Below are 26,885 nucleotides of genomic sequence, written 5' to 3'. Positions count from 1 at the left end.
CCTCCCCTTCCTTTGGATTTGCTGAAATTATAGGATATAAACAAAAAGAATAAGGATAAACAGATCCTAAGCATAAACAAAGGCTTGAGGCCTACTCACTGCGGTTACCCAGAATCCCATTCTCAAAGGGAAGGCTGTAAATGTGGTCATTTTCAGAGACAGGAGCTGTTGGTTTAGCGTCCCTGACCTCACCGTGATCTCCAGCACCGTGCCGGACTGGGTCAATCCCTCCTCTGGCTTAACGACACCCACACAAAAGGGAGAGATGACGGCGACTTTAACCTCGACCCCATAATCTACGAGCCTATAAACTCCTGTTTCAATGCTGTGGTGACGTCCCAGAAAAGGGGATCTGGGCAAAGACATAAAAACAACGAGAGGGCATAAACAGCAACATCCATTCATCTTCCAACCGCTGATTCAGTAGAGGGTCGGGGGGGGGGGGGGGGGGCATCTGCCACCTCCTCACAGCAACAAGCTTTACAAGAGCTCATCAAAATCAAACCAGAATTCAAGGCAGCTATGGCGGGATTAAGTGGCAGCGGGTGTGTACTTGCTGAGCTCAAAAGAAGGTGCTGTCCCCCTTTTTGTTTTTTTCCTGTCTGTTTGAAGTTCCCTCCCCCCTCTGGCAGAAACCCCTCAGGAGAAGCAAAACCAGGGAAAAGCACACAGAGGCTGGCCATTTCCCCCCCCCTCCCCGATTCCCTTCACCACGGCCGCAGCTCTCGGGATGCAAACGCGCTCCGTGGCCAGAGGAGGCGCAGCTGCTGTGCTCTGCCCTGCTCCCCCCAGCAGCCGAACCCCTCACCCCATTTCTGCCCCCACACTCTCGCGGTCAGCGTTCCCGTGTTATATGGCTTTTTTTTTCCTTCCTTTTTTGTTTGATTGGGTCTGAATATAGAAGCTTCTCCAGAGGAAAGCTGTGCTATTTTCTCGCTTTTTCACAAGCCCTATATATGTATCGCGGGGCAGGAATGAGGACAGATCCCGGTCAGGTCCCTGAGCAGGGCGCCCTGTTGCTATTTTCGTCTGGTCCTTGTCTGCACACTTCAAATGAAGATGAGAAACGGCAACGGGACCGGACCACGGCTAACCGACCCAGACCCAACACCTATTTGAAGACTACGTGCAGCTGAATAGCTTTCAAAATGCAGATCACATGTAACACTGTGATTTCTCCATGTCAAACACACCTTTACGAATCTATGAAAATGGACGTGGCCTAACTTCCTGCCAGTGTCTTAACTGCAATAAATCACAATTTAACCTTATGGTACAGGATTCGAGAACCACACTGTCATTCTTTTCTTCTGATGAAAGAAATACTAAAACACGGGCTGGTCATAAATTAAGTGGCGCTATTAGCAGGGAGGCCTTTCTTGTCGCCAGTCTTGTTTGTTTGGATATCCGATACTGACGCTATGCACTGCCACTATTACATCTCCTGCTGACTCCAATGAATCACATGACTGCCGACTTCACATGACTTCACTGCAGGATGCCAGGATGCGTACTCCAAACCCTGCCGACATCTGAGACAGGTTGAATGACTTCACACGTGCCTGGAAAGATTTTTCTGGAAGAGTATGTTACCGGGAGCTGAAAACATACTCTGCTGTGTGGACCACACAGCATGAACACAGATGGCGACATGGATGAGGCATTTATGGTGGATATGATGACAGAGAAATGATGATGGACACAATGATGGACATGACGATGGACACGACGATTGTTATGATGATGGACACAACAATTGTCATGACGATGGACACGACGATTGTCATGACGATGGACACGACGACTGTGATGATTACAGACACGATAATTGTCATGACGATGGACACAATGATTGTCATGACAATGGACACGACGACTGATGACGATGGACACGACGATTGTCATGATGATGGACACGACGATTGTCATGACGATGGACACGACGATTGTGATGACGATGGACACGACGATTGTCATGACGATGGACACGACGATTGTCATGACGATGGACACGATGACTGTGATGATGACGGACACAATAATTGTCATGATGATGGACACGACAATTGTCATGACGATGGACATGATGACTGTGATGATGACGGACACGATGATTGTCATGACGATGGACACGACGACTGTGATGATGACGGACACGATAATTGTCATGATGATGGATATGAGGTCGCCTTTATTTCTCTGAGGAAAGAGCCCTGTATTTAAGACCCTGCTCTAGTTCTCACTCATATTTCAGTTGATTTCCACGTGGAAGAAGGCCAGTTGTGCACCAGGCACTTTAAAGTCTGTGCCCTGCCCCCTTTCTGTTTTTATGATCGTTGCTGGCGTTTCTAATGTTTACTTTCAGTTCCCCCTTGATAACCCTATACCAGCAAAGCTCGGCACGGATGCCTTATGAGCCTTGTTTAAAGTCTTGTGCACAAACAACCCCCCCACAGCCCCCTGCCGCAGCCCCCGCACACAGACAGGCTGTCTTGTTAGCATTACGGGAGGTCAGGTGAAAGGCAGATTTTGGCAAGCGCCATGAAGGGAAAAAAATCGAATAGCAGCTAAAGCAGCCAGCACCCTGAGTCACGTGGGCTGGCCAGCCTCAGATACAGCCAGCTACATGCTGGACGGCCGCTGTTTCCGTTGAAGCTCTCTGTGCTGGAGCGAGCAGGCTGTAAACAGAGCCATTTGCATATATTACAGACATAATCAGGACCCTGCAGGTGGAGGATGAACCACGCGATCCCACAATATCAAAATGCTCGTATTTGAGAAAAAAAAGAGGGAGGGATGTATGTGCAAAAAATCACACCGACATTTTACCATGATGCTCTTCTGGCATCCAAAACGTTGCTTAAAGACGACTGTCGAATTTTAACGTTAAAAAAACGAAACAGAAATAACAGGCGCAGGCTTTGATGAGAGAAAGTTACCCGGGCAGCTGCCATCTGCGGAATGTTTTATGAACACTGACGATCTGCTGTTAAAAGAATAATGACAGACAGATTTTTACTACTTTTAAATTCTGACCAGCAAAGGAGCCAGGGATAAGCCGCCGTCTGCCTGCTTACATTCGCTGTTCATCTAAACCGGTTTTCCGATCCGGTCCTTGGGGACTCACAGTCGGTCCATGTTTTTGTTCCCACCAAGCTCCCTGCTACGTACTACTGGGAGCTGCGAGTGAGCAAAAATGTGGACTGTCTGTGGGTCCTCGAGGACCGCATTGGGAAACACTGATCTAAACAACAGCGATGGCCTCCTTTCCACAATTTCATTCAGGATTAATATTAGCATCTATCTGCCTTTCAGGAGCACAAGTGGCACATAGAGATGCCAGAGTGATAATTTCAACAGAGGGGGCGGCAGGGAAAGGGGGGCCTTTGTTATGCACTGTAAACCAAAAGTAGCAACTCCAAAAACACACACACGCGTTTGGGGAAGCAGCGCGTTTTAACAGTAGGGCAAGTCCATTTTAAAAGGCACGAAACACGCAGTCAGCACAGAGCACGCTGTCAATCACGGTACCTGGCAACCGGATCAGCTCTGTCCCCGGCAGCGCAAACCGCCGCCCGCTGTCCATGACCGACATCGCTCTCGCATGTTGGGGTCCTCGGTACGATTGGAGCCAAAGCAGATCTCGGCGCTCGTCCCTCGAGGGGACAGAACGATTAGAGACTCTCTTGCATTAATGGAGTCCTACGATAATCTGGGATCTGCCTTCACCTTGACACCCGAAATCCAGCTGGAACTAAAGACCCTGGTGCCTCTCTCTCCCCTGAAGACTTTCTCTAAAAAGCCAGGAGATTCAGACGCCTCCTTTGAGCAACTTGAGTCTTGATCTAACCCCGTAACTCTGTCCCCCCACCCGCAGGCTGGAGTGATGCAGATGCACGGACCTGGGTGGCAGGCAAACAGTCGCTCTTTGTGGATTTTTTTTCGCAAAGTGCTCCGCAATCCCCTTTTCGGTTCTGGGACCCCAACAGCCTGGCTAACAACTGCGGCTTTTCAACACACACGCAAAGAGACTGCCAGCTATCACCTAGGAGAACAGTATCCTCAAAAACTCTGGGGGGGGACATTGCATTGGACATTGGAAGACTGAGACAAATAATTCAACTGGAACAAACAGCTTGCCCATATAAGTCAGGGAGGCCATTACTGAATCAAATGAGGGTCCGCCACCCCACCCCTTGCAGTTGTGACCAACCTTTCTCAAGGAATTCATAGCTGTCCATCAAAAGCCCAGGCTCTTCTTGAAAAAAACCCAAAAGACAGCGGAACAACAAAGAGATGGCGGCCATCATCACCCAAGACAAGCTCTTAATTCCAGCGATGACGGTCTCCCCCCCCCCCAGAAAATCCCCTATAGCAGAATGGAGAACATTAAACTGAATTCACTTATTACACTATTTTAAGTTCCATGCCCGGGGTCATCCATGGTGCGAAACTATTCTGATATGAAGCAAAGTAAGGAGCCGCTGATGCAGTAAAGAGGCTGATATTTCCTTGTGCCCACCACTCCCCCCCCCCCCCCCCCGGTTTGGAATGGGCCAGGGTGGGTTCTGGGCAGGGGGATGCACTGGGGGACAGCTGTGAGGAGCCCCCAGCAGCTGCCATGCCCCCGAGCCACTCCTCTACAGCTTCCACACATTAATAACAGGCTGGGTGGGGTATCTTTTTTCTTACTCATTTACTCACTGGGGTATTTTACCGGGAGTAACTCCTCGGGTGAATTACACGGGCCCCTCCCCGGTCCGATTTTATCGCGTGGATTTCAAAATATAGGTATAGTGAATGAACACGATTTGATGACTTTAGGAATAAATGCAAAATACCAAATGTGCATGAATGTGACTGTCCTTCTCCTGCTATTATTATTATTATTAATAAATAATTACTATTAATAATAACAATAGGACAATCATATTATTATTATTATTATTACGATGGGCTGGCCCCCCGTCCTGGGTTGTTTCCCCAGTGCCGTAGCTTCCGGGATAGGCTCTGGACCCCCTGCAACCCATGATGGATAAGCGGGTTGGAAAATGAATGGATGAATTATTAATATTTTATCATCATTATTAGTCACCATCTAGTTGGAGTGGCTTCAGGTGTCTATTTGAACAGCATTTCTCCAGAACATCCTGCATTTTGTTTAAGAGTTTGTGTTCCCAATGGACCGTTCGCTGGTCTGCTCTGCCTATCTGCGATGTCATAATATATCGTCTTACTTTATGTGATAACAAGAATGCATGACACATAAAAATATGATGTAGTTTGTACAAGTTGTTGTGTTTTGCGTATTCCTCAGTTTCAGAGTTGGCGTCACCACCCATCACAACGTCAGCGTCACCTGCCAGCCAGTGTAGTTTGCTCTATGATTTTGTTGCTTTCTAACAGCGAATGCTTCACACTGGGATCTGGATTGAATTTTTCTTGTGAGGGGTCCTTGGTACTAGGGCTAGGGAGAAATACCAGTTTATGATTCACAAAATCCCAAAATCGATATAGTTAATTTATGCCTTTTCCACAGGACTTTGAAAATGTTTTTGCTAAACCTTACAACAACCTTTTCTGGTTTATTGTTTTACGTGGCAATGCACATTATCTGATAACCACAGTACACTGTTTTATTTATCAGTTAAATTACAAAAAATATATATTATCATTCACCTTTGTTTGACATTTCTCAAAGGATTGTTCTAAAAAACATGTAAACATATCAAAACTGAACTGAATTGAATATGAATTAAATAAAATTAAAACCGGTTTTAATTGGGCATTTGTGAATAGAAAATCAAACTGAATTGTGAAGTCAGGGCTGATTCCCAGCCCTGCTATGTACTGATTCTCACAAAAGACTCAGTTATCCACGCTTTGCTATTGTCATCATCATCCAGCAGTAGCTGCGTAGTGCTGAGTCCAGCAGGGATGACTGTACCTGAGAATTGTGCTGCTGAGGATGCAAGAGGAGAGAATAACTCTGATATTTTTCTTTTGTTCATTCCGTTTTCCTGTCAGTGCCAATGTATTGGGTACTTGGATGAGTTTCACAGGCTGTTTCAACAGTTTAAATATAAAAACACGAAATGTCTAATTTAATGCTGTTAATAAAATTACTGAAATGACAATTCTTGATGGAAGAAAAACAACAAACATACAAAACTAAAACAAATTCCTGAAATTAATTAAGTTTTTGTTCATTTTTCGCAATTTGCTTAGCTAGCTAACCCACAGCGTTTCTGTATTTGTTCTCTGCTTATTCACGTGATTGTCACAGAACGGGCGGACATAGGAAATGCCTTTGCGATGTTTTTTGTTTCTTTGCTTGCATGGGACATGGAAAACCTAGTCGGAAAAAATAAAATATTCAGGCGCACCGGAGACCATTTTAGGCGCCGTCTGGAGCTCTGATAAGACAATGCAGTAAGGATCAATGGCTACAGGAATAGCTGCAATGACTAGGAACAAAGCCGCAACAGTCAAACCAGGACAACAAAGGCTTCGTCACATGAAATTTCCAGAGTGACAAATAAAAAATAAATAAACAAATAAATCAACAAATTAACTCTGGCAAATGTAAATAAAATGAGGCAGCAAAGACTTCCGTATCGAAGTATCATACCGTGGTTAAATGACATGATGCCATTTAAGGAACAGGGAAATCAAACTGTCAGCTGAAAGAAACCAACCAGAAACTCGGCAGTAAAAACACAGCTTTGGAATAAACTTCAGGAGAACTAAAAATCACCAAATCTCAGCCACCGGCTGCTCTCAGCCACTGCAGGCTGAAGTATGCCGGCAGAAAGACACGTGGGTAAGGAGATCACAGCGCATTTCTACAGGCTGCAGAGAGTGAGATACACTAAGGGGGCATGAAAAGGGAGAGTAACGATGCTGAAACGAACGGGGGCTTTACTGGGCTGCTAACCGCATGTGCACCTGAGAGCTTTGCGAGCTTGTGCATTTGGATACCCATGATGTCATATATGTACATGCGTGCGAGTCAGAAGGGCAACTGGTGAGGGGCATTTGTCATGGTTAGGGCAGATGGGCAGGATGTAAGAGGGCCGTGGGGGGTGGCTGAAGTTCCCTTCATGCCAGCCCCCCTGCCCCCGCCATCGCCCCTACAAAAAAAAATAAAACTCAGGCTGACTGAGACACCGATTATGAGTCAATCATCCTTCCTGTTAAGGGTGTTACAGTAGGAATACATAGATTGTAATGAAACATCACAGCCATTTCACTGATCCATTTTAACTCAACGGATGGTTTGCATTGCCGTTTTTGATTAAATTTACCATGTGAATTACACATATTTCAGAATTAATTGTTTTTAAAAAAATCCCTTTGAAATATAGCACCTTTTTCTAAACACAGGGTAAGGGGGAAAACGCTGTTACTTGTATCTTTTAGGAAAGTTTGGAAAGCAGTTTGTTTTTTCAAGGTTAAATTTCATCTTGCAAACTGCACTTTCACTACTTTTGACTGGAAAAAGCAAAGATGCTTGGAGTAACAAACATTTTTTATAATGAAATGCATATTAGACACACACAAACACACACTTGGTCTCTTTCACGCGATAAGCACCCCAAAAGTAAGAGAGTCAAAACTTTTTTTAATGCTGTTTTGAACCTCAGTAAAGGCTTGTGTGTGTGTGTGTGTGGGGGGGGGGGATTATTTCCACTTAATTGGGAGATGAAATGACTAGTTTAATTTGCTTATTTAGCAAAAAATAGCCTAATTTATGCCTGAAGTACAAGTAAAGTACAGCCTAAAGTGTTCTGGGGGACTTTTCAGAGAATTTCTCCTGCATCTTGCCAGATGAAGTCCACCTGAACTTGATAAAATGGACGATAGAAGGGGCTTACATACAAATTTAAAAGTGAATTCATTTTGGGCACTGCACTCCGCATCTTTGTGAGGCTGGGAGACAATCAGAAGAAAGTGCAGTGTCATGAAACTATCATATGAAAAAGTGCTCTGAAAAGTGCTTAAGGACACAATAACGACGACATCGAGCATTCTTTAGGTGTCTGCTGCCTCTCAAGTACAGTCAGTATACATCTTACGTGGTTTTTGATGCGGTTTTGAATGGTTTAGCTTCTTAAACGTCTCCACGTTTCCCTAATTAACCCCGACGTCCTGTGTTAGTCCATTCAACAGAGCCTGAGTAATAATGACTTTACATTACAGAAGGATTCACAACAAAAAAACACAACAACAAAACAAAAGTCAATGTTTCGAGTACCATAATGTGCTTTGGTAGATTTATATGGCATTGTTTAGGGAAATAAGACATAGTACCGCATTGTACATGCACAATACCGTGCTGTACTGTGCATCTACAACATTTTTTGTAATGTTTTTATAAGCAATACATTATAACAATTACTATACTATTTTTAAATAGAATGTACATTGTACAGGTGATGTTCTGTAATCTAGGCATGATATAAAGTATGTGATAGGTGTATGTAAAGTAAATAGGCACTTTTATATAAAGATCTTGAATTTATGCAGTGGAAAAGGCAGATCACGCAAGATGCAAGAGCACTGTAATCCACTAACATCAGCCCAACCTGATGACTGGTCAGTGAGCTACTACCTGCAGCTAGCAGTAGGGCGGCGATAGAGAGACAGAGAGGGAGTCAAAAGGTGAATGACAGAACGCGATGAATGAAGTGTGTCAGAAGGAAGGGCTGCTGATACTGGTGTATGATATATTGGTATATTCCAGCATCTTCGCAGCTACACAGGGAGCAGGAAAGCTTCATCGCAACCATTGTATAACAGCGGTATCCAGGGGCAACAGCCTTCATGTCCGTCTTTGTATATGTATTTATATGAATATATCATAATCGTGACTACTGACAAACACCACATTGCATCAAGGGCGGGTGGGGGAAATGGGTGTTAATCTCACCCATCTTTGGCTTGAGATCCTGTTGCCATGGTTACAAGGCTGGGACCTGTACAAACAGAACATGCAGGTACCTGGAAAGCGCTAAACCCAGGAAGCGGGAAACAAGAATAATATTCAGTCAGGACTGCACTGGTGCATCGAGAGGAGTCCTAAGTGCAGCCTTCAGACTTCCGGTAAAAGCAGCAGGAGTCTGTCTGGGGCAGCGTCTCAGATGAACTGGTTGTGTTGTTTTGACACGGCCAAATATTATATTTTTTATTTGTCAGATGGCCAAGGGGGAAAAAAATCCCTCAGAGGGTTAACGCTAACTGGCGCCACAGGTAACAATCATTAAGGTCTGCAGACAATGCCGTGACACAATAGAGATAGTAGATATCCAACAAATGCTATAAGCCCATAATAACTATTATGACTCAGTAAAGACCTCATACAAGCCAAGGTTACAATGAACAACCAAGGCAAACATGGTTAAATCTAAGTATTTTTTGATTAAGAAAAATCTAGCCTTTACATGGTGTTTGACTGTAACGTTCAGTGGAAATCCAAAGGAGGCCAAATCCATCCATCCACTTATCCTGATCAGATGCAATTTACGAGCTGAACTCCCTGGTAAGGTTTAATAATCTGCCACCTGGCGTGTTGTAAGAAGCCAAAACACAAAGAGTAACAAAGATCGACCAGCATCGTTCTTTCCAAAAATAAGAATAAAAAAAAAGAGAAAAGCTAAAGTAGGACAGAGCAAAGCTCTCCAAATACCTGCCAGGGAAGATGTGCTAATATGAGAATTCAAGAATTATGGCTTTCTGTTTACGATCCATCAGAGCTGGACGCAGCCCTGCAGACGATACGATGGAGGAACGTTCCAATTGCTAGCAGACACGGATCACATGGCTAGGCCTCCAGGAAAGAAGTAGGTGGCAAGGATGCAGCGTCATTCTTAGAGCACGATGTGGCCAGCAGGGGGAGCAGTACTTAAGGATCCCAGATGGACCACCGCTGCTATGCCGTGGCCAAAGAACTCCAACGATGGGGGTCGGAGGGTTAGCATAAATGTTATTGTGAGTGAAAGTGTTGTTAAGCGAAATGATCCACTTGGGGTTGGCAGGGGGGGTTTTCCATTGAGTAAAACGTTTCATATAAACCTGTCCAGAATAATATCTAAAAAAAAATAAGACAAACGAAGAAAGATGAAAGAAGAAAAGAAACTGCAGCACAAAAGCTGTCTTCAGATGGAAAGTTCTGGTGAAATGCAATACAGCATGTTTCTGAGCACGTAAGGTATGGAACCCAAAACCAGAGGGTGATTCAACCCCCACCGCCCCCCCCCCCCCCCCCCCAAACAAGCTTGTTGCTACATGCCATTGAGAAGTTTTTTATGTTTAGCTCTTTATCTTCGAGTAATTCCTCAGGTGAAGTATATTTTATTTCATTACTTATAGTTAAGGTGAGGGCTGGGTGAGGGTTAGCGGTAACATGGTTTGGGCTAAGGTTAGGTCCATAGAAATGAATGGGGTCCCCACAATGATAGGAATATATGAACTCGCAACCAGCAATTGTGTTCCAACAGGTTGGGCTGCGGGTGCTACAAATACTTGAGTGAAACAATCCAGGCAATAAACAAGACTTAATAGGATCCAGTTAGCCTCTTCAAATAAAAAGAAAACATTTGTCCAGCACACTGAATTGGGTTTCCTCTTGCAGAATTATATATCTATATACACACTTTAACAAGATTTTTGTCCTATTAGACTAGACCTTAAGGAATTTGATATCCTGTATCCAGTCTTAAGAAGCTCGGTGTTCTATAATGATCTGCAGGAGTGTGTGTGTGTGTGTGTGTGTGTGTGTGTGTCTATATATACTTTTGTGTTTTGGGAAGAGTGGGGGATGGTGGGGTCGTGGGGGGCAGTGGAGGACATGAGGGAACGGCGGGGGACATGGGGGGTGGTGAAGAAAGGTGGGACATGGGGTACAGCTGAATACAAGAGGGGAAGGGTGGGAGATGGCAGGGGACAGCAGGAGACATGCGGGACTCGAGCAGTGGTGTAGGACATGGAGGAAGGTAGAAGAGAGCATCATATCACAACCTCAGACTGACCAATTAGGTGCCCCCCCCCCCTCACTTCTGCTTCGAATTCCACTCCAGCAGCCCCATAAATTCTGAGGGACGCTCTCACTTTCACACCCCCTCCGCACAGGGAAAATAACAGGGGGTAGAGATGTGCCCCCCCCCCAGATACTCGAGATGCAGCCCCCCCGCCTACCCCCACCCCGCATACCAGGCCCCCTGCCTCCCAGAAGGTTCTCATTATTAAACTATAACCCAGCCACACCGACCTCAGGTCTCCATAACAACCGGCATGCAGAGAGCACCGGGGTGTCAATGCCGCATGAAAAGCAGGCCATTTCATGCGACAAACTCGACGCATCTCCTCAGAAGGATCACACATTCAGAGGATTTGACAGGAGACCATCAACCAATCGGCCACATATTCTGGAGAACCATCCAGAAGCAAGAGCACTTAAAGAAGCAACTATGGAATGAAACTGCTGAAGGTTGTGCTGCGTTTGCCAAGAAGGGTCTCCTATAATCAAGTAATATTCATGAAATGCACTGGGGCCCGACGTTCCCTCCTTGGGCACAGATTTCAGAATATTAATCTACTTAATGATTAACTGTTCTGGGTGTGTGAATATTTCAAGTGACTGTTATTAGCGTCCATCGACTCTCACTGGGTTTGTGTGCATATCGCACTCTTAGAGACGGGTGGACAGAACCACACACTTACAGGGAGACCTCGAGGCCGGGTAACTAGCGGCAGAAGCACGCGGTGGATACGTGCAGAGGCCGCTGCTCCTGCCAGGGTCACAGATATCAGGCGCGAGAACATACTGGATTTCGGGGGGGGGGGTGGATTCTGTTACCTGTCACGTGTATAACTATGCAATGATATTCTACGGGTTGTTTCGGCCCCCGAAATTAATAATAATAAATAAGTTTTATTTATGAGTATTTTACATTTGTACCCTCCCGGGATACGATGCCGGTCCTCTGCAGAGCAAACCCACTACTAACTGCACGTAACAACTGCATACAATCTCCACACTCAGCGGTGGGTAGGGGGATAATATGTCAATAGTTTATCAGGTTGGGAGTCACGCTTCTGAGTTGTTCACAAAATAAGCGGATTTGGTGCCATTTGGTAAGCCCCCCTCCCCCCTCCCTCCGGCAAGGCATGCGGGCTAAACTGGCCCTCATGTCCCAGCGAGCAGATGTGCAGACAAAGGTAATCCTCACACCCCAACGCTGGGCTTTCCCCCCCCCCCCACACACATACCCTCCCAGCCCGTCGTACCTCGTCAGGTGATCTCCGCACTCATCCATGGGCGTTTACCTTCCGAGGCGTTTGATAAGGAGGAAGCTAATTAACTAACAACACTGTTCAAACATATTCAGGTAGCCCACTGCTAACCAGCTTAGCAACTGCTGGATGGCCTCACAACAGTGGGATTAGGCTGGTTCCGGGTTACGGAGTCGCTCGATATTCCACACCGCCCACCCCCACTGTGTGGCAACCTCACTTAGAGGACCTGACACCAGAGATGCATGATATATCGGTTAATACATTTATATTGGCCAACGTTTGGTAAAAAATCAAGACAGACATCGGCATCAGTCGGACGCGTCAGTCTTGGTCGATATTGTTGTCTGATATTTAGACTTTAGTCAATATTCAAACACGTCCCGCCCAATATCGGCAGACCCCCCTGCTCCTCCCGATAGACAGACAGTGTTCCTTATCTTTCGTTATGATTCCGCACAATACTGAGGCCAATTCACTGTACATGCAGAGCACAAGGATGCAAAGAATATACTTAAGAAAGATTGTATTTCTGTATCAAACATTGTATTGTATAGATCAGTTTTTTAATGTTTTTTTGTGGAAGTGCACCCTAAACAGTGTTATTTTTAAATGAAGAAATCTTTAAACCCCTTATTAAACTAAAATATTAAACCAAAATATATCGGTATTAGGAAAAAAAATGTCCACATCGGTGCACCACTTCTTTATAGATCATACTCTACTGTCAGAAGACACCTGGAAGGATTGTCAGTGGGCAGACAGGCTCGGCCAGGACTCCTTGTTTCTCCGAACTATTTGGCATCGTTGGGAAACAGCAGCGAGTGTCTGCGAAGGGCCCTCGCTCTTGCCAGGCCCAGCACATTTCATGCATCCCTCCCTCAACTTTCACCCAGATGTGAGGCCCCACAGCCCAACGGGCAGCCGCCAAAGAAGCGTGGAATAAGAAACCGTTCCTCTCCCTCTCCCAGCCAGCGGAAACTCTACCTCCTGCTCCGTGATCTCCCACTGCCGTCCCACGGCTGGAACCGGAGACGCTGCCTAAAAGACCGCACGCTCCGCATCACCCCCATGCACTGTTGCCAGCTTCCAGGACTGGCTCCGGAGAAACGGGAGGACCTTAAGGAACGCAGACATGGGTCTCCTGACGGTATCTGTGGGTTATTGCTTTTCTTTATCGATGGGGGAAGGATGACGGCCTTCATACTCTCCTAGCTGGACATTTCCAGACCCAATTGATGAACATTCTCCACACACCTCCATTCCGCTGCACCAACCTGAACCCAAAACTCCCTCGAGTTTCATTAAATCTTGAACCTTGAACCAAAGCCCCCCCCCCCCCTCCTTCTGTATTTCAAAGTAACTGAACACAACATCTCTGTCTGTCAATATGTAAAAAGATGATATTCTTGGGCCCTTCAGGTTAAAAGATCACCGATGTGTCCTTTTTTGGTGACAGCTAAATACCCTACATGTCCCTGCATGAACCATTACATTAGCAGGGAAATTAATATTACTGCAAATATATCTTACCAGAAAAATTCAAAAGGACAGTCTGAAGTACCAACTGATTAATTAAATTAGCCTTATGTTGCTAAGAAAATATCTGTTGTTTGTAATATGACCTGAACAGTCCAAAATAATATTCCCCCCCCAAAACCTTCTGTGTTTATCATTCCGTAGACGCTAAATATTACCTTTCAAACAGTTTTATTGAAATGATATCTCATTTAATGTAACTCATATTAAGAATGATCTGCCCGATTCTCGACACAAACCGCGTCGTTCTGAATGCAGGTAGCGGCTTTACTTGGCTGCAGTGGCCAGTTGGATCCTCGATGCGGTGCGTTAAATATTACCCTGCACTCTTCTCCGCATTGACTCAGCAAACAACGTTTATCCGCACCCCCACCACCTCCATTCTGGGACACCTAAGTTTTTGCAGCAGCTCTTTCCACTTTCTGCCAGTTTTAGCCATTGAAATTAAACAAGCATCTATTAATAAATACGCTGACCTACATTGTGAAGACGCCCCAGACAGCGGCTTGTGCAGATGATACTAATCCATTTCTATTTCCGTAATGGAGGTTGTGATGCTATCTTAACACAGCTCTACAGCGCCCCCTAGAACCACCTTCCATCAGGCTCGTTCTCTGGTGCATCGTGCTAGAAGAGCTGGGATAGGCCAAACATCGTGGAAGCTGACATCGCTTCATATGAATACGATAAGCGATGCGACTGTAATCTAGCTAAAGCAGCTAGTTAGCCACTGAATCATATGTTTAAGACAAATCTGCGATACCTTATCTTTGACTTCAATTTAGTAATGACTGACAAACTCTGACTTTAAATAAATTACACTTAAAAAGGTGTGTAGCCTGCTATATGCACCGTTCCTTTGATACACTGACTGAAATATTAAACATGTCCTTACTTAAAGGTCATTTAAATGTCAGGATATCTTGCTTTACTATCAATATGATCAATATGAAGAGTTAAACCAGGACCACAACTTAGACATTTTTAAAATGTCCCAGAACATCAATACCAAAACTGGGCAGGAAGAAATGAAGACAAGCAGGGCAGTTAAATAATAACTTCATGCTATCGGGATATCAGACTTTCCACATTGTGTATTTAAAGAAAGCAAAGAGCCTCATTCCACAGACCGTATGTTTTACCTGGAAAACGGCATCAGCTACGTTGCAAGGAAAATCAATAAAATTCCATCGTGAAGGATCAATGCGGTGAAAAATATGGAAGCAAGATGCTCTAGACAGGATGAGAAACACTTTTAGAGCAAATGCTGCTGTCTTGCAAGAGTCAAAATAATCTGTGATGCGCTCGCCTCTGTTGCTGGATTTCATAAGTTGCTCACAACTAGAAAATGATTTTCTCCATGACAGTGATGTCTGAACAAAGAAAACATTGGAGGGAATATATAAAAAAAAAAAAACAACACTGTATTATGAATGCAGCACCTGATACTCGGGGTTCAATCAGATACAAATACACATGATTCACATCCACGGTGAACATGTGCAGAGCAGTTTACAGAAAGTTTTTATTTTGGTTTATAGCTTCAAAGGAGTCATGTGACTGTGACGAGCTGCCTGATTGGCTCATTGCAGCTAACCTGTCCTTCATATCCACAGCCAGTTCAATCAGTTACCTGAGCTACAGCAGAGGCTGCATCAGTGACTTCATCCCTGTCTAAAAGGGGCCATCTTTTTAAAGCTCCGCATTTACCATCCTGACGTACTCTCAGTACTTTTGATGACTAACGTTTCCCGATGACGCACGCCATAACGTACCCCCCACACGACATACGCCGCTGTCGGTCTACTATCAGCGCCTAGCTCCAGGCCACAGGGGAGACAGTCATGTGACACTACTGGTAGGACGCGTGATTTAATGGCCCAGGATTCTGGATCTGTTGTACGTATCCAAAGGGAGACCTACCCTGGTTTTAATGCTACAGAAAGTGAATAAAGAGCATTCAACCCTGAAGTCCCACCTACACCCCTCAGACTACCTATAACTAGGGTGACCAGATAATGCATGTCAGGGAGGACACTTTCAGCTAGGACAGGATTTGTAACCTACCATTTCAGTTAAAAGGACCTGGACTTCACTTAAGCGCCAAAGTTCATGATGCGTGCTGATTGGTTAGAATCATGCATGTGTCACTAATGTTAATGTGAAACAGCTGGATGAGTCTTTCAGTCAAGGAAACAAACCAGTCAGAGCACAAGAAGAACTGAACTATTCAGCCAAACACAGGAGCCTGTCAGTTTTAAAGACGTTTGTAAAACCTGAAGCTCCTCAAAGTGTCCAGCCTGACACGGATTATCTGGCCAGCCTACTAAAACATAACCCAAGACTGATGGGAATCACAAGTAAACAAACAAGAAAGTTCAGCTATTTCAGCTGCAGAAAAAAATGCACCGTTGAATTGAAGCTAATTGTCTTGATAACCAAACTATGCAAAATATTTTTGGCTTTTCATGTCAGTCTGTGAGCTCCAGCAAGATACGAAACACTTGGATGTGGGGTTAGCTACAAGTAATGCCTCAGATCACTGCGAAAAAACAAGAAAGAAAGGGACGGAGATGGCTACAGGGAGTTGCAGGAAAAACACATCTATCTTCCAGGCCCTGATCATGGACAGTGGGGGGGCTGCAGCCTTTCCCACACAGCACAGGGCTGGATGGGATGCCAGTCCATCACAGGGATGCACAGCTAATAATAAATTATAATAACTGGAAGCCTTTGAACTTCTGGGAAGAATCCATTGTGACACTGAATGTGACACCCCCCCCCCCCCCCCGCCCCACCAACCCCAGAGGTGTGAGGTGACAGTGCTACCCACTGAACTACAGAATGACCTCATTTTAAATGGAATAGCTTAATTTCATTACAGCTGTAAATCACTTACTCATATACATTTATAATATAAACCAATTCCCTTTGTTATCATCCATCCATCCATCCATACCCGCTTGTCCAATGCAGGGGTGTTGGGGTCTGGAGCCTAACCTGGAAACAATGGCTGAAAGAATAATGCAGGGCAGCGCCACAGCCCTTTGTAATGCCATTATTACTATTAATGCCCATTGGCTAAGTGGCGGTATGGAGCCACCTGTTACAAAACACAACTTCCTGTCACATGACCACGGGCATTCTGCACCCAATGACTACCACTCTCTCTGGCCCCAATGGGAGGGGGGCACGTCAGCCACTCCCCCAAGCACCTCCCGCCACAGAGATTGCGCGTCACGCTGTATCAAATGCCTCAGTAAACAAAGCGAACATCGCATCGAAGGAAATAGGCGTCCATCTCTGCTTAAAGCAAAACAAACAGCAGCCACCGCTTTCCCATTTACATCTGGCTGTTGGTCTAACCGTCTGCGGGAGGAAGCTTATGCTGGCCGGACCAAACCACACGATTTGAATACTGATCCAAAGGACATGCCCCACAGAGGGTGAAAATAAACAAAGACTTGCAAAAGAACCGGCCGTTACGAGGAACCAGCCGTTATAATTCAAACTGGATCTCACAAGGAGGAAACAGTACGATGTTTATGTACAGGAGGGGCAGGGAAACGGCCAACCACATCACAGAGGGCCTGGTGCCACAACAGGCCTCGCTGAGGCTGAATGTGGTTTCTGTGTCGTTTTGTTAACCTGGGGTGAGCAGCAGTTTGAACGCTAAAAACACAATGATTCCCAATCCCCCCTCACCCCCCACCAACAGTTCATGGAGTATCATACATATATCATGCTGTAATTATGCTACGACGAGAGTATGGTATGATATTAAATTTTCGAAAATTGACTTTTCAGAAGATGTGGAGATAGGAAAATGTCCTCTAACGTTTTGCCGTCAGATGTCCGGCTCCGTGATGTGTCTCTCGTCCATCCTGACTTTTCTTGTGCTGTGTCCTGCTTTCCTTTCACATGTGACGGACGGGGCTCAAAGCAGCTGGACGTGATATTTTTACACGGACTTGGCAGATCGTTCGGAAAAAGGTCCGGAGTTAGCCTGTTCACTGCACTATTGTTTAGAGAAAAAGTAGGAAATTATTCAATACGCAAGCAATTCTTTATTGATCCTTTCATCTTCAGACCACATACCCCATACAGGTTCAAGATGAGAGACTGAGGGACACACAAACACTATACATATTGCCAATTTGTATTTATTTATAGATATTTAGCTTTATTTCCCATTTATACATGCGTAGGTACATTATAATGTGTTAGCGTTTGCATATCCCATCATGCTCTTCTTTACGACACATACACACATAAAGGTGACATTTACACATGTACAGGTGACACATGCACACATACAGGTAACAGTGAAGTATGGGGTCCGAGCACAGGGGCAGCCACTTATCTGGTGCCCGAGGAGCATTTTGTGGTAGGTGAAAGACCCCTGCCCCCTTGCTCAAGGGCCCAATGGAAATGTGATTATTCTGCTGTGGACAGGATTTGAACCATTGACCTCCCGATCACAGGCACAACCCCCTGAACCGCACACCAACCCCATACTGAAATTTTACTGCAAATAGCCAAGAAACAAATGTGTACCAGGTTTAAAATAAGTACGTGTCTTTTTCATAAGACATAAAAAGGCTCGTCTTGCAAACGGGAGACAGCAGCAATAACTCCCAATGACGCCGCCATCCCGCCGAGTGGGTGGAGGGTCTGTGCCCTGACCCATGAAGAGCTCCACCCCAACACCACAACCACAATCCATGCTTATGCCTGAGTGCCACTGAGTGTGTGTGTGTGTGTGGGCCATGTGGAGCCAATAAAAGCGCAAGATTGACACACGAGAGAGAAGCGTGTCGTTTCGGTAAACCCGAAGAGAAGCTATTTTTTCATTCAAATTGGGGCGACCAATTTTAGAAAACACCCAACGAGAATAGTCCTTCACAAGACCAGAAAGGTACACTGTCCAAGCTCTCGAAGACTTGTGAAGCACTACCATTTCTTTCGGTATATCTCTTGGGCTTCAAGATGACTTTACGAACTTACTGATCAACGAATGGCACGTTGTTCTTGAACAAAACAAAATCAGCTATGAAAGCGTCCACCCACGTTACTACTTATCTGATACAGGGTATCGGGGAGCCTGGTGTTTATCTCATGTGGCATAGGGAGCAAGGGAGGGGACACCATGCAGGGGCTGCCATGTGATCACCGTGAAACGTCAAGATGAGTGACGGACCAGTAAGGACATTTCTGATACTAATAGCTGATTATTTCCAAAACTGACACCGATACAGATTATATAGGAGGTTTTGCTTAAATAATTTTAAAGGGACACGCCACCCAAATAAATTCTTAAATATATAAATCGCATTATAAAAATATGAAACAGTATTCATTTTTTGGTAATAAAACACCACCTCTGGCATACAACAAAAGTCCCAGAACACTTTCTTTTATAACTGTATACATCTTATATATGTATAACATTTATAACAGAGAAGAGCTGATTAACAGGTGTGATAAAGTTCGTAATTTGCCGAGTAATATCTTTTGATTGTGCACTGTGCACAGAATGTTCTTTTGCTATCAAACGCTTGAGTTAGTGACGCGCTACCGTTATGTGGCATGACTGCAGCCTTCGTCACTGGAACGGATTTGTTTTTCAGAAACTCGTCGTACTCTTCACTCTCGCCCTAAGGTGAGCAATCAAATTTGTTGTGTTGAAATGTGTATTAGTAGATCCCCCTTGTGAAATTTTAGCAAAGCGACATGTATCGGCCTTCTAATCCAGAAAAAAGCCGAGTAAAGGCCGAGTCCGTGGTCGATTTTGTATGCACTTCAATAGACGATATTTGTCGCATAGTTTGTTACATAATTCCCCTGATAAAAAATGGCTGCAACACAACGTTTGCAAAACTCTAACTGTTTAGTATGCAGGTCTGCAAAGCAATATGGGTTCTAAAATACCATTTTAGAATATCAGCCCAGTTTTAGCCATCGGCTGAAGGCCAACATTTGACTGATACAATTGGTGCATCTCTAGTCAAAACACATTAGATTATCAGCTGACAAGTTTTCTCTATTACACATGAAGTGAAGCTTTGTAATGTGACATGATTAAGACAATGCAGTACTGTTTAAAAATATCATATCTCTAATGGTGAACTGTAGGACCTGTCACACCACTTGCTATTTTACCGTTTCCCTAATTTCATCGTTTTGGGCAGAAAAACAGTCACGTTCATCAAAAACGCCCTGACATCATAATAATTTACCATACTTACAGTCTGCAACACAAATGATAAAAGACCCTTAATTTGTGAAAAATGTGGCATCCTGCTTTATATCAAAACTTACAAGACTCAGTAAAACGCATCGTGTGCAAATGACTCAGGAAATGTCACAGGGGGATATTAAAGCATGTAAGTAATGATTAAGCTGAAGCATTTCCACAAGTTGTGCTGAAATGTTAGTCACTCTAGAGACCAGACAAATAATTTGGTTCACACATTAATAAGACGGAATCAGAAGTGAATACTACACGCAGCCAGCGATTTGCTGGCCCGCGGATGAGACCGACAGACAGCACACATGCTCTGCAGGGCTCTTGGTAAGAGCCGACCACAAACCAGTCGCCCATGAAGAGCATGGGGTCGACACGCTTAGCTCAGCAGTGGCGTCCTAATGACAAAGTGTCACCGAAGGGGAACCCCGTCACCAGGCGCCAGGGTTAAGGGACCGTGAAGTGCTCCGTGGACAAAGCCTGGCACCAACAAAGCCAGGGTCAGGAAAGGAAAGAACATTCTAGATCATTACACCCTCCGCCACGTGGACTGCAACTCGTGGTTAATGAAGTATTTATATTCCAAGTTTTACTGGTCTGATTGAACACCAAGTGCTTCAGGAAAACTGAAGGTCTGCTAGCGGTTATCCAGACTCATGCAGAACATCACAGCTTTTCAAATGCTTTCTAATACATATTCCAGTATCTAATGCACAACAGCTGTAGCACACATGCATTAAGCTAAGGAGATTCCAGTTTAGTTTTAATTATATGTAGATCGGACCTGTCGTGCTGAGAGGCTACCTAATATTTTGCTGGCTAGTTTTTCTAGGCGTTACCCGTGTCACCAGTAAAGCACAATACCAGAGATAAACTCACTGGGAATCGCATAAAATATGGCAGCTACTGTAGAGTGTGCCTTAAATATTTCAAGAACTTATTTAAAACTTATTTGTTTTTACTACATAATAAACACGCTGTAATATTATTTAGAACTTATTTAGTATTTCCCCTTGAACATAACTACCCATAATACCTCAATATGGCACAAACACTTTGCTCATGTCACATGGAAAATGACTAAGTGAAAGAACTTTAATTATGCAATCCAAAGATCACCATTTAATTAACACCTCCCCCTACAAAAAACACATTTTAAAAACTTAATTAGAATATAAGAGCTGCTTTGGCAGGAGAAGCAAGCAAGTCTTCCAAGAGCATCTAAGAGATTTGTATCAGGAGTGACATCAAAATAAATCACGTCACACACAAGTAAAGGAAGTATGGGCAGGGAGAAGGGAGGCGCTGGGGAGAAGGGAGGCAACAGGGAAATGGGAGGCGCTGGGGAGAAAGGAGGCAACTGGGAAATGGGAGGCGCTGGGGAGAAGGGAGGCATCAGGGAAATGGGAGGCGCTGGGGAGAAGGGAGGCATCAGGGAAATGGAAGGCGCCGGGGAGAAGGGAGGCATCAGGGAAATGGGAGGCGCCGGGGAGAAGGGAGGCATCAGGGAAATGGGAGGCGCCGGGGAGAAGGGAGGCATCAGGGAAATGGGAGGCGTCGGGGAGAAGGGAGGAATCAGGGAAATGGGAGGCGCCGGGGAGAAGGGAGGAATCAGGGAAATGGGAGGCGTCTGGGGAGAAGGAAGGCGTCAGGGAAATGGGAGGCGCTGGGGAGAAAGGAGGCATCAGGGAAATGGGAGGTGCCAGGGAGAAAGGAGGCACTGGCAGGGAAAAGGTAGCTGGCAGTGAGTGGGGAGAAAGGAGGTATTGGGGAGAAAGGAGGTGCCGGCAGGGAAAAGGGAGACACCAGGGAGAGAAGGGAGTCAGTGGAGTGAAAGAAGCCAGCAAGGAGAAGGGTTAGGGGAGCCATTCAGCCAGTTATAAACATACCTGCAACCTGGCTGGGAATGTCCAGTCTGGGCTCACATTTTGGAAGGGAACAGTCTGCAAAGCAAAGAGAAAGCAAGCAGAGTATCAGCGGGAGTGAAAGGATAAAGCCATCGGAAGGAAGTTTATTCAGAGCTCAGCATGGACTGAATTTCAGTCCGATTAAGAGTCACTAATAATCAGGCTACTTTGGCCAGGACAAGACAGAGCATTAATATTTCTGAGACGATTACAAGCAACTGAAAAGGTCTTTCATCTTTTTAAGATGCAAAAATATTTGGATTTTATCATTTAAGAGATGTTCATTCCTTGAGCTATTTGCACAAATAAGATAATTAAGCAATTTAAATATATTTGTAGTTCATCACGATAATTTGTGACATTTTATGAAAACGTAGTATATCGGGGATGGAAACATTCATTTACAATTAAAAATTAAAATCCTTCGTTAAACACCAGCAGATACAGGTTAAAGGCAGAGTATTTTTCCCCCTTAAGCGCTTGAATTGATTAGCAACTTATCCTGCAATATTATACCATGAAAGAAAAAACACACAGCACCTCCTGCTGGTCAAATGCCCACAGTGTCTGTCAGCCAATGAAGCCTGCAACATTTTTCAACCAATTATGTGCTCAGTGTGTCAGTCAATCAAGACTTCAGCATCATTCAACCAATCACGTTGCCACCATCTGTCAGCTGGTCAATCACTCACTCGGCATGCGGTGAATGGCTCTGTGAAGTCTAACACAGGTGCAGCAAAATGCAAGATCAATTAAAAAAAAAACTGTAATTAATTAAAATATTACAGCACTCCTGCGATGGACTGGCCCCCCATCCTGGGTTGTTCCCTGCCTCGTGCCCATTGGGATCTGGGATAGGCTCTGGACCCCCCGCGACCCAGTAGGATAAGCGGTTTGGAAAATGGATGGATGGATTACCAAATTCAAAAAAGAGCTCATTTAAAAACAAACCCAGCAAGCTCATTAGACTCAATGTACCTCAATATATTTGCATTTTTTTAAAAACACCTATATGAAACATTGACGTTGCTAAACATTACTGAATTTTAATATTGCTGCTTAGAGTTTTAAGGGCGTAACGAAATGCTCATCAAATGCTGATTCGGATGGTCATCTTAGGTGCAAAGATTACCTGATTTTTCATCTTGCTCTCCATAAGATGCCCACTTTTAGGGTCAGAGAGCAGAATCAACAAACATCCAGTCCTCCTGATGCAACTGGGATAGCTTCCTGTAATCATTTGGACATGGCGACAGACCCTTGACCACCAAACTGCACATCACCCTACCAGCCTCTCAAAATAAAACTGAAGCGCCACTGAAAGAACATGGACATTGTCCAACTACAGCAAATCCGTCTCTGTGGAAACCCAGATGTTATGCAAGATTACACAAAAGAAATGGGTTTAAAACACATCCCAGACCATGACTGTCCCTCAATCACAGGCTGAAAGGCTTCTTTTCAATCGACAGCTCCACTGGCAGGGATTCACACTAGATGTTGAATCACCTGCTCGCTCCAATGAGGACCGCTCTCCTACAATTTCATTGTGTCTCACTTCACCAGTTCACCCGATTTGAGCACCAGAATTTTACAGGAATATCCCAGAGCGATGCTGAAACATTCGGGGTGGCTGGCATCTGCGTGGCAAGTACCACCATGCAAATACTCTCTGAACCCTCGAGAGAGAGAGTCCATCTCTAGGACCGGATACAGGTGATATGGGGCTTGTTGGCTGACTTTACCCCACCCTGGGAAACCCACGCCCTCCCCCCAATCTCAAAGGCACGTGCCATTTTTCCGTGGTTTATGACCCTAATTCCATCATCGACCAGCCATGCAGATTCCACCAATGAGCCATAAAGACAGCATGCATGCGCGTGTGTAAACACTCGTGGGGACATCACAGGAGGAAGTCGTTACGAATAATGCAGAAGAGTGCCGTCAGCCACGAGTCCACGGGGAAATAGGAGAGGCTGGAGACGGGAGCTGAGAATGCAGGGCTGTACTCTGCTGTCCACGGGTAATAACTGGCAGCGAAAAGTACAAATAAACACCAGCTTGTGCCCTGCAGAGGTTTTCAGATGCGGTAAAGGCTGCAGCTCAGGTTCGCATCAAAAAACCCAAAAACCCAACCAAACTTCATTGCCAGGAGGAGCACAGCTACCGGTATAAGTGGCTGGGGGGTGGGGCTATGAATGGAATGGAGCCTTGCAGCTGGCCCTCTGGGACGTTCTACAAACCATGGCCATGAGGAGCAGGGGGGGTGAAGGAACGTGTCAGTGCCCCAGTGCTAACATGAAGCTTCCATCTCTGTAGGATAATAATCTGTCTGTGCAACCTGAATGTGGTGCAGGAGAGTGGCCACACAAACCAGGAGGCATAGACTGAGCGGGCCAATCACGAGGCTGCAATAGCACACGCACGGCTTCACACGCGCCTCTTAGCGCTTTCTATAAATGACACATTGCGGACGTTACTACTGTATCAGAGAAATCGGTTACACTTCATAAACTAACCAGGGCCAGCTCTGTTGTTTCTAGGGCCCCAGTAAAAAAAGTAATTTAGGGGCCCCTGTGGCCCCATCAGATGTTTCAAAGGCTAAATATAAAGCTAACAAGTAGCGTCACAAGATTGAAGCCGGCTAGCAGGTTAGCAAAGTATCTCTTAAATAAGTGAAGCATTTATTTAATATGTAGTGTAGCGATTGTGGCCAACAAGGGGCACGAAACTTGGGGGCCCCACAAAAATGCATGATTTAGGGACTGGTGAACACACATGCAGCATGTGACACATCGACAACATGTTTAATATTCATAAAAAGTCATCCATAAAAATTACCTGCAAATCCCAAAAAATTTTCAACCTACAGCGTGTTAGTCACACTGCAAGAGGAGACTGACTCATAGGCTTTGAAGGTGACAGCGTATGTTAAACGAATCTTGAAATAAATACTGAGCCTCATTTTATTTCCTATGGCTTCGCATCGCAGCCCATAACGCAAGTGGGAGCCAGCCTATTGGGTCCCACGACACCGAACCAAAGTCGTGTCCGTGTGGAAAACAGTTCCTGAGATGCATCCCTCTTTTCAGCGCACTGCCGATTCTTAGTTAGAGCCAGGGATCTTGAAGAAACTGCCCCATACCAAGAAACATGGACTCATCTGTGTTTGGTTATGACCACATGTTCGGCACCCTCCAGAACATTACAGGAGGAAGCCACGGATCATTCCATGTTAAGGAAAGGACGATCTGTTGGTCTTCCCCAAAAGCTATGCTGTTTCGCTGCTTCTCAGTCTACTGAAAGGCACAGGAATTCACAATTACTGCTATACATGTAGCCAATCCCCTTAAAAGGAGGAAATAATGTATTATCAGCTACCACCAACCCTTTTATCAAGGAATATATCGATCAGCACTCAACAAACTGCTGGTCAAGGAAGATAAAATCCCCAGGACTCATGACAGGACAGCAAAATGGCTTCATATGTAAGAGTGCACTATCCAGCAATATCCGGCAAATTAAAGTGACTCGCCTCGTGAATCTGCTTAACGCTGCACATCCTCTTCAGTATAAACCATTAGTGTGAGTAACACGTCCTTCACAGTCACGGCGCTTTCAAATCGACATGCTTGTAAATTCAAAGTTTCAATGCTCAGGTCTAGAAAGGCTCTGAAAATAAAACTATATAAAAACCGTATTTACACGTTTCTTAAAGTATAGGAAAGTATGATTTTAAACAGGGAAAGGAATTAATAATGGCTGTCAAACATACTGGATACATACACAGTGAAGGTAAGACAATGGTCACATACAGTCAGGTTGACGTAAACAATGTGCACATGTAGTTAATAAATGTATAAAAAAGTGAAATGGTGCATGTCAGCGCAAGGAATGTTGGAATAAATACAATAGGTATTGTACAGTGTAAAAAGCACAGTGAGTCATTAGGTACTGTGCAGTGTAATAAGCAGAATAAGTCATTAGGTACTGTGCAGTGTAATAAACACAGTGAGTCATTAGGTACTGTACAGTGTAAAAAACACAGTGAGTCATTAGGTACTGTACAGTGTAAAAAACACAGTGAGTCATTAGGTACAGTGCAGTGTAATAAACACAGTGAGTAATTAGGTACTGTACAGTGTAAAAAGCACAGTGAGTCATTAGGTACTGTGCAGTGTAATAAGCAGAATGAGTCATCAGGTACTGTGCAGTGTAATAAACACAGTGAGTCATTAGGTACTGTGCAGTGTAATAAGCACAATAAGTCATTAGGTACTGTGCAGTGTAATAAACACAGTGAGTCACTAGGTACTGTACAGTGTAATAAGTACAGTGAGTCATTAATACGGACTAACTGATTCCAGTAAAAATAATTTTTCCTAATACGTTACAAACAGCGTACAGAACACTCCTCTCATTTGTGCTCTGAAAAGGAGATTTCAGGCCCAATCCGACACTGTTTCACAGCGAACAGACCGAGCGGCACCAGCCAATGGCGCCCACACATACACACAACCGAATCAAAACCATAGTAACTTTATATCATGCAGGGATCCCATCAATAGGCTTCTGGACCACAAAAATAAACTGAATGACTTGGGCATTGACGCACTCCACTTTTTTCCACATCTTACCTTAAATTTCACGCTCCCTCCCCCCAGCCAGAGGGGCTCTATTAATACATAATTAGGGCCAGGGCTGCAATGCAGAGCAAACACCGGATATTTATTTCTAGCTGCAGGATGACCATGGATGGGTATCACAGCACTTTGAGTCCAAAGACTGAAAGACTACATGCTAGCTAAGGCTGCATTGTGTTCTTATTGAAGATGAATTCACTGTTCCCTCAAACGGGAACAGTGGGGGAGATGCCTAATTTCAGTACTGCATTTCAT

General features: G+C 44.8%; 1 protein-coding gene across 14 annotated transcripts in view; it reads right to left on the bottom strand.

Annotated features, from left to right (window-relative positions):
• Nucleotides 1–26,885, bottom strand: part of LOC125748800 (triple functional domain protein-like) — a 101,153-nt gene that overhangs the window by 63,723 nt on the left and 10,545 nt on the right. For 8 of the 14 annotated variants that reach the window (XM_049025435.1, XM_049025424.1, XM_049025429.1 and 5 more), the window contains one exon: nucleotides 21,970–22,023. In XM_049025435.1, coding sequence (XP_048881392.1) covers nucleotides 21,970–22,023 — 54 coding nt within the window. Of the gene's footprint in view, nucleotides 1–99; nucleotides 177–3,531; nucleotides 3,768–4,213; nucleotides 4,308–21,969; nucleotides 22,024–26,885 lie in introns of those variants that run through there. The other 6 variants (XM_049025427.1, XM_049025439.1, XM_049025428.1 and 3 more) reach the window with 4 other exon arrangements.

Source organism: Brienomyrus brachyistius, chromosome 9 (genome assembly GCF_023856365.1).
Source record: "Brienomyrus brachyistius isolate T26 chromosome 9, BBRACH_0.4, whole genome shotgun sequence".
Lineage (NCBI taxonomy): Eukaryota > Metazoa > Chordata > Actinopteri > Osteoglossiformes > Mormyridae > Brienomyrus > Brienomyrus brachyistius.
Note: the sequence above shows the minus strand (reverse complement) of the source record. Positions and strands in the feature narration are given on the sequence as shown.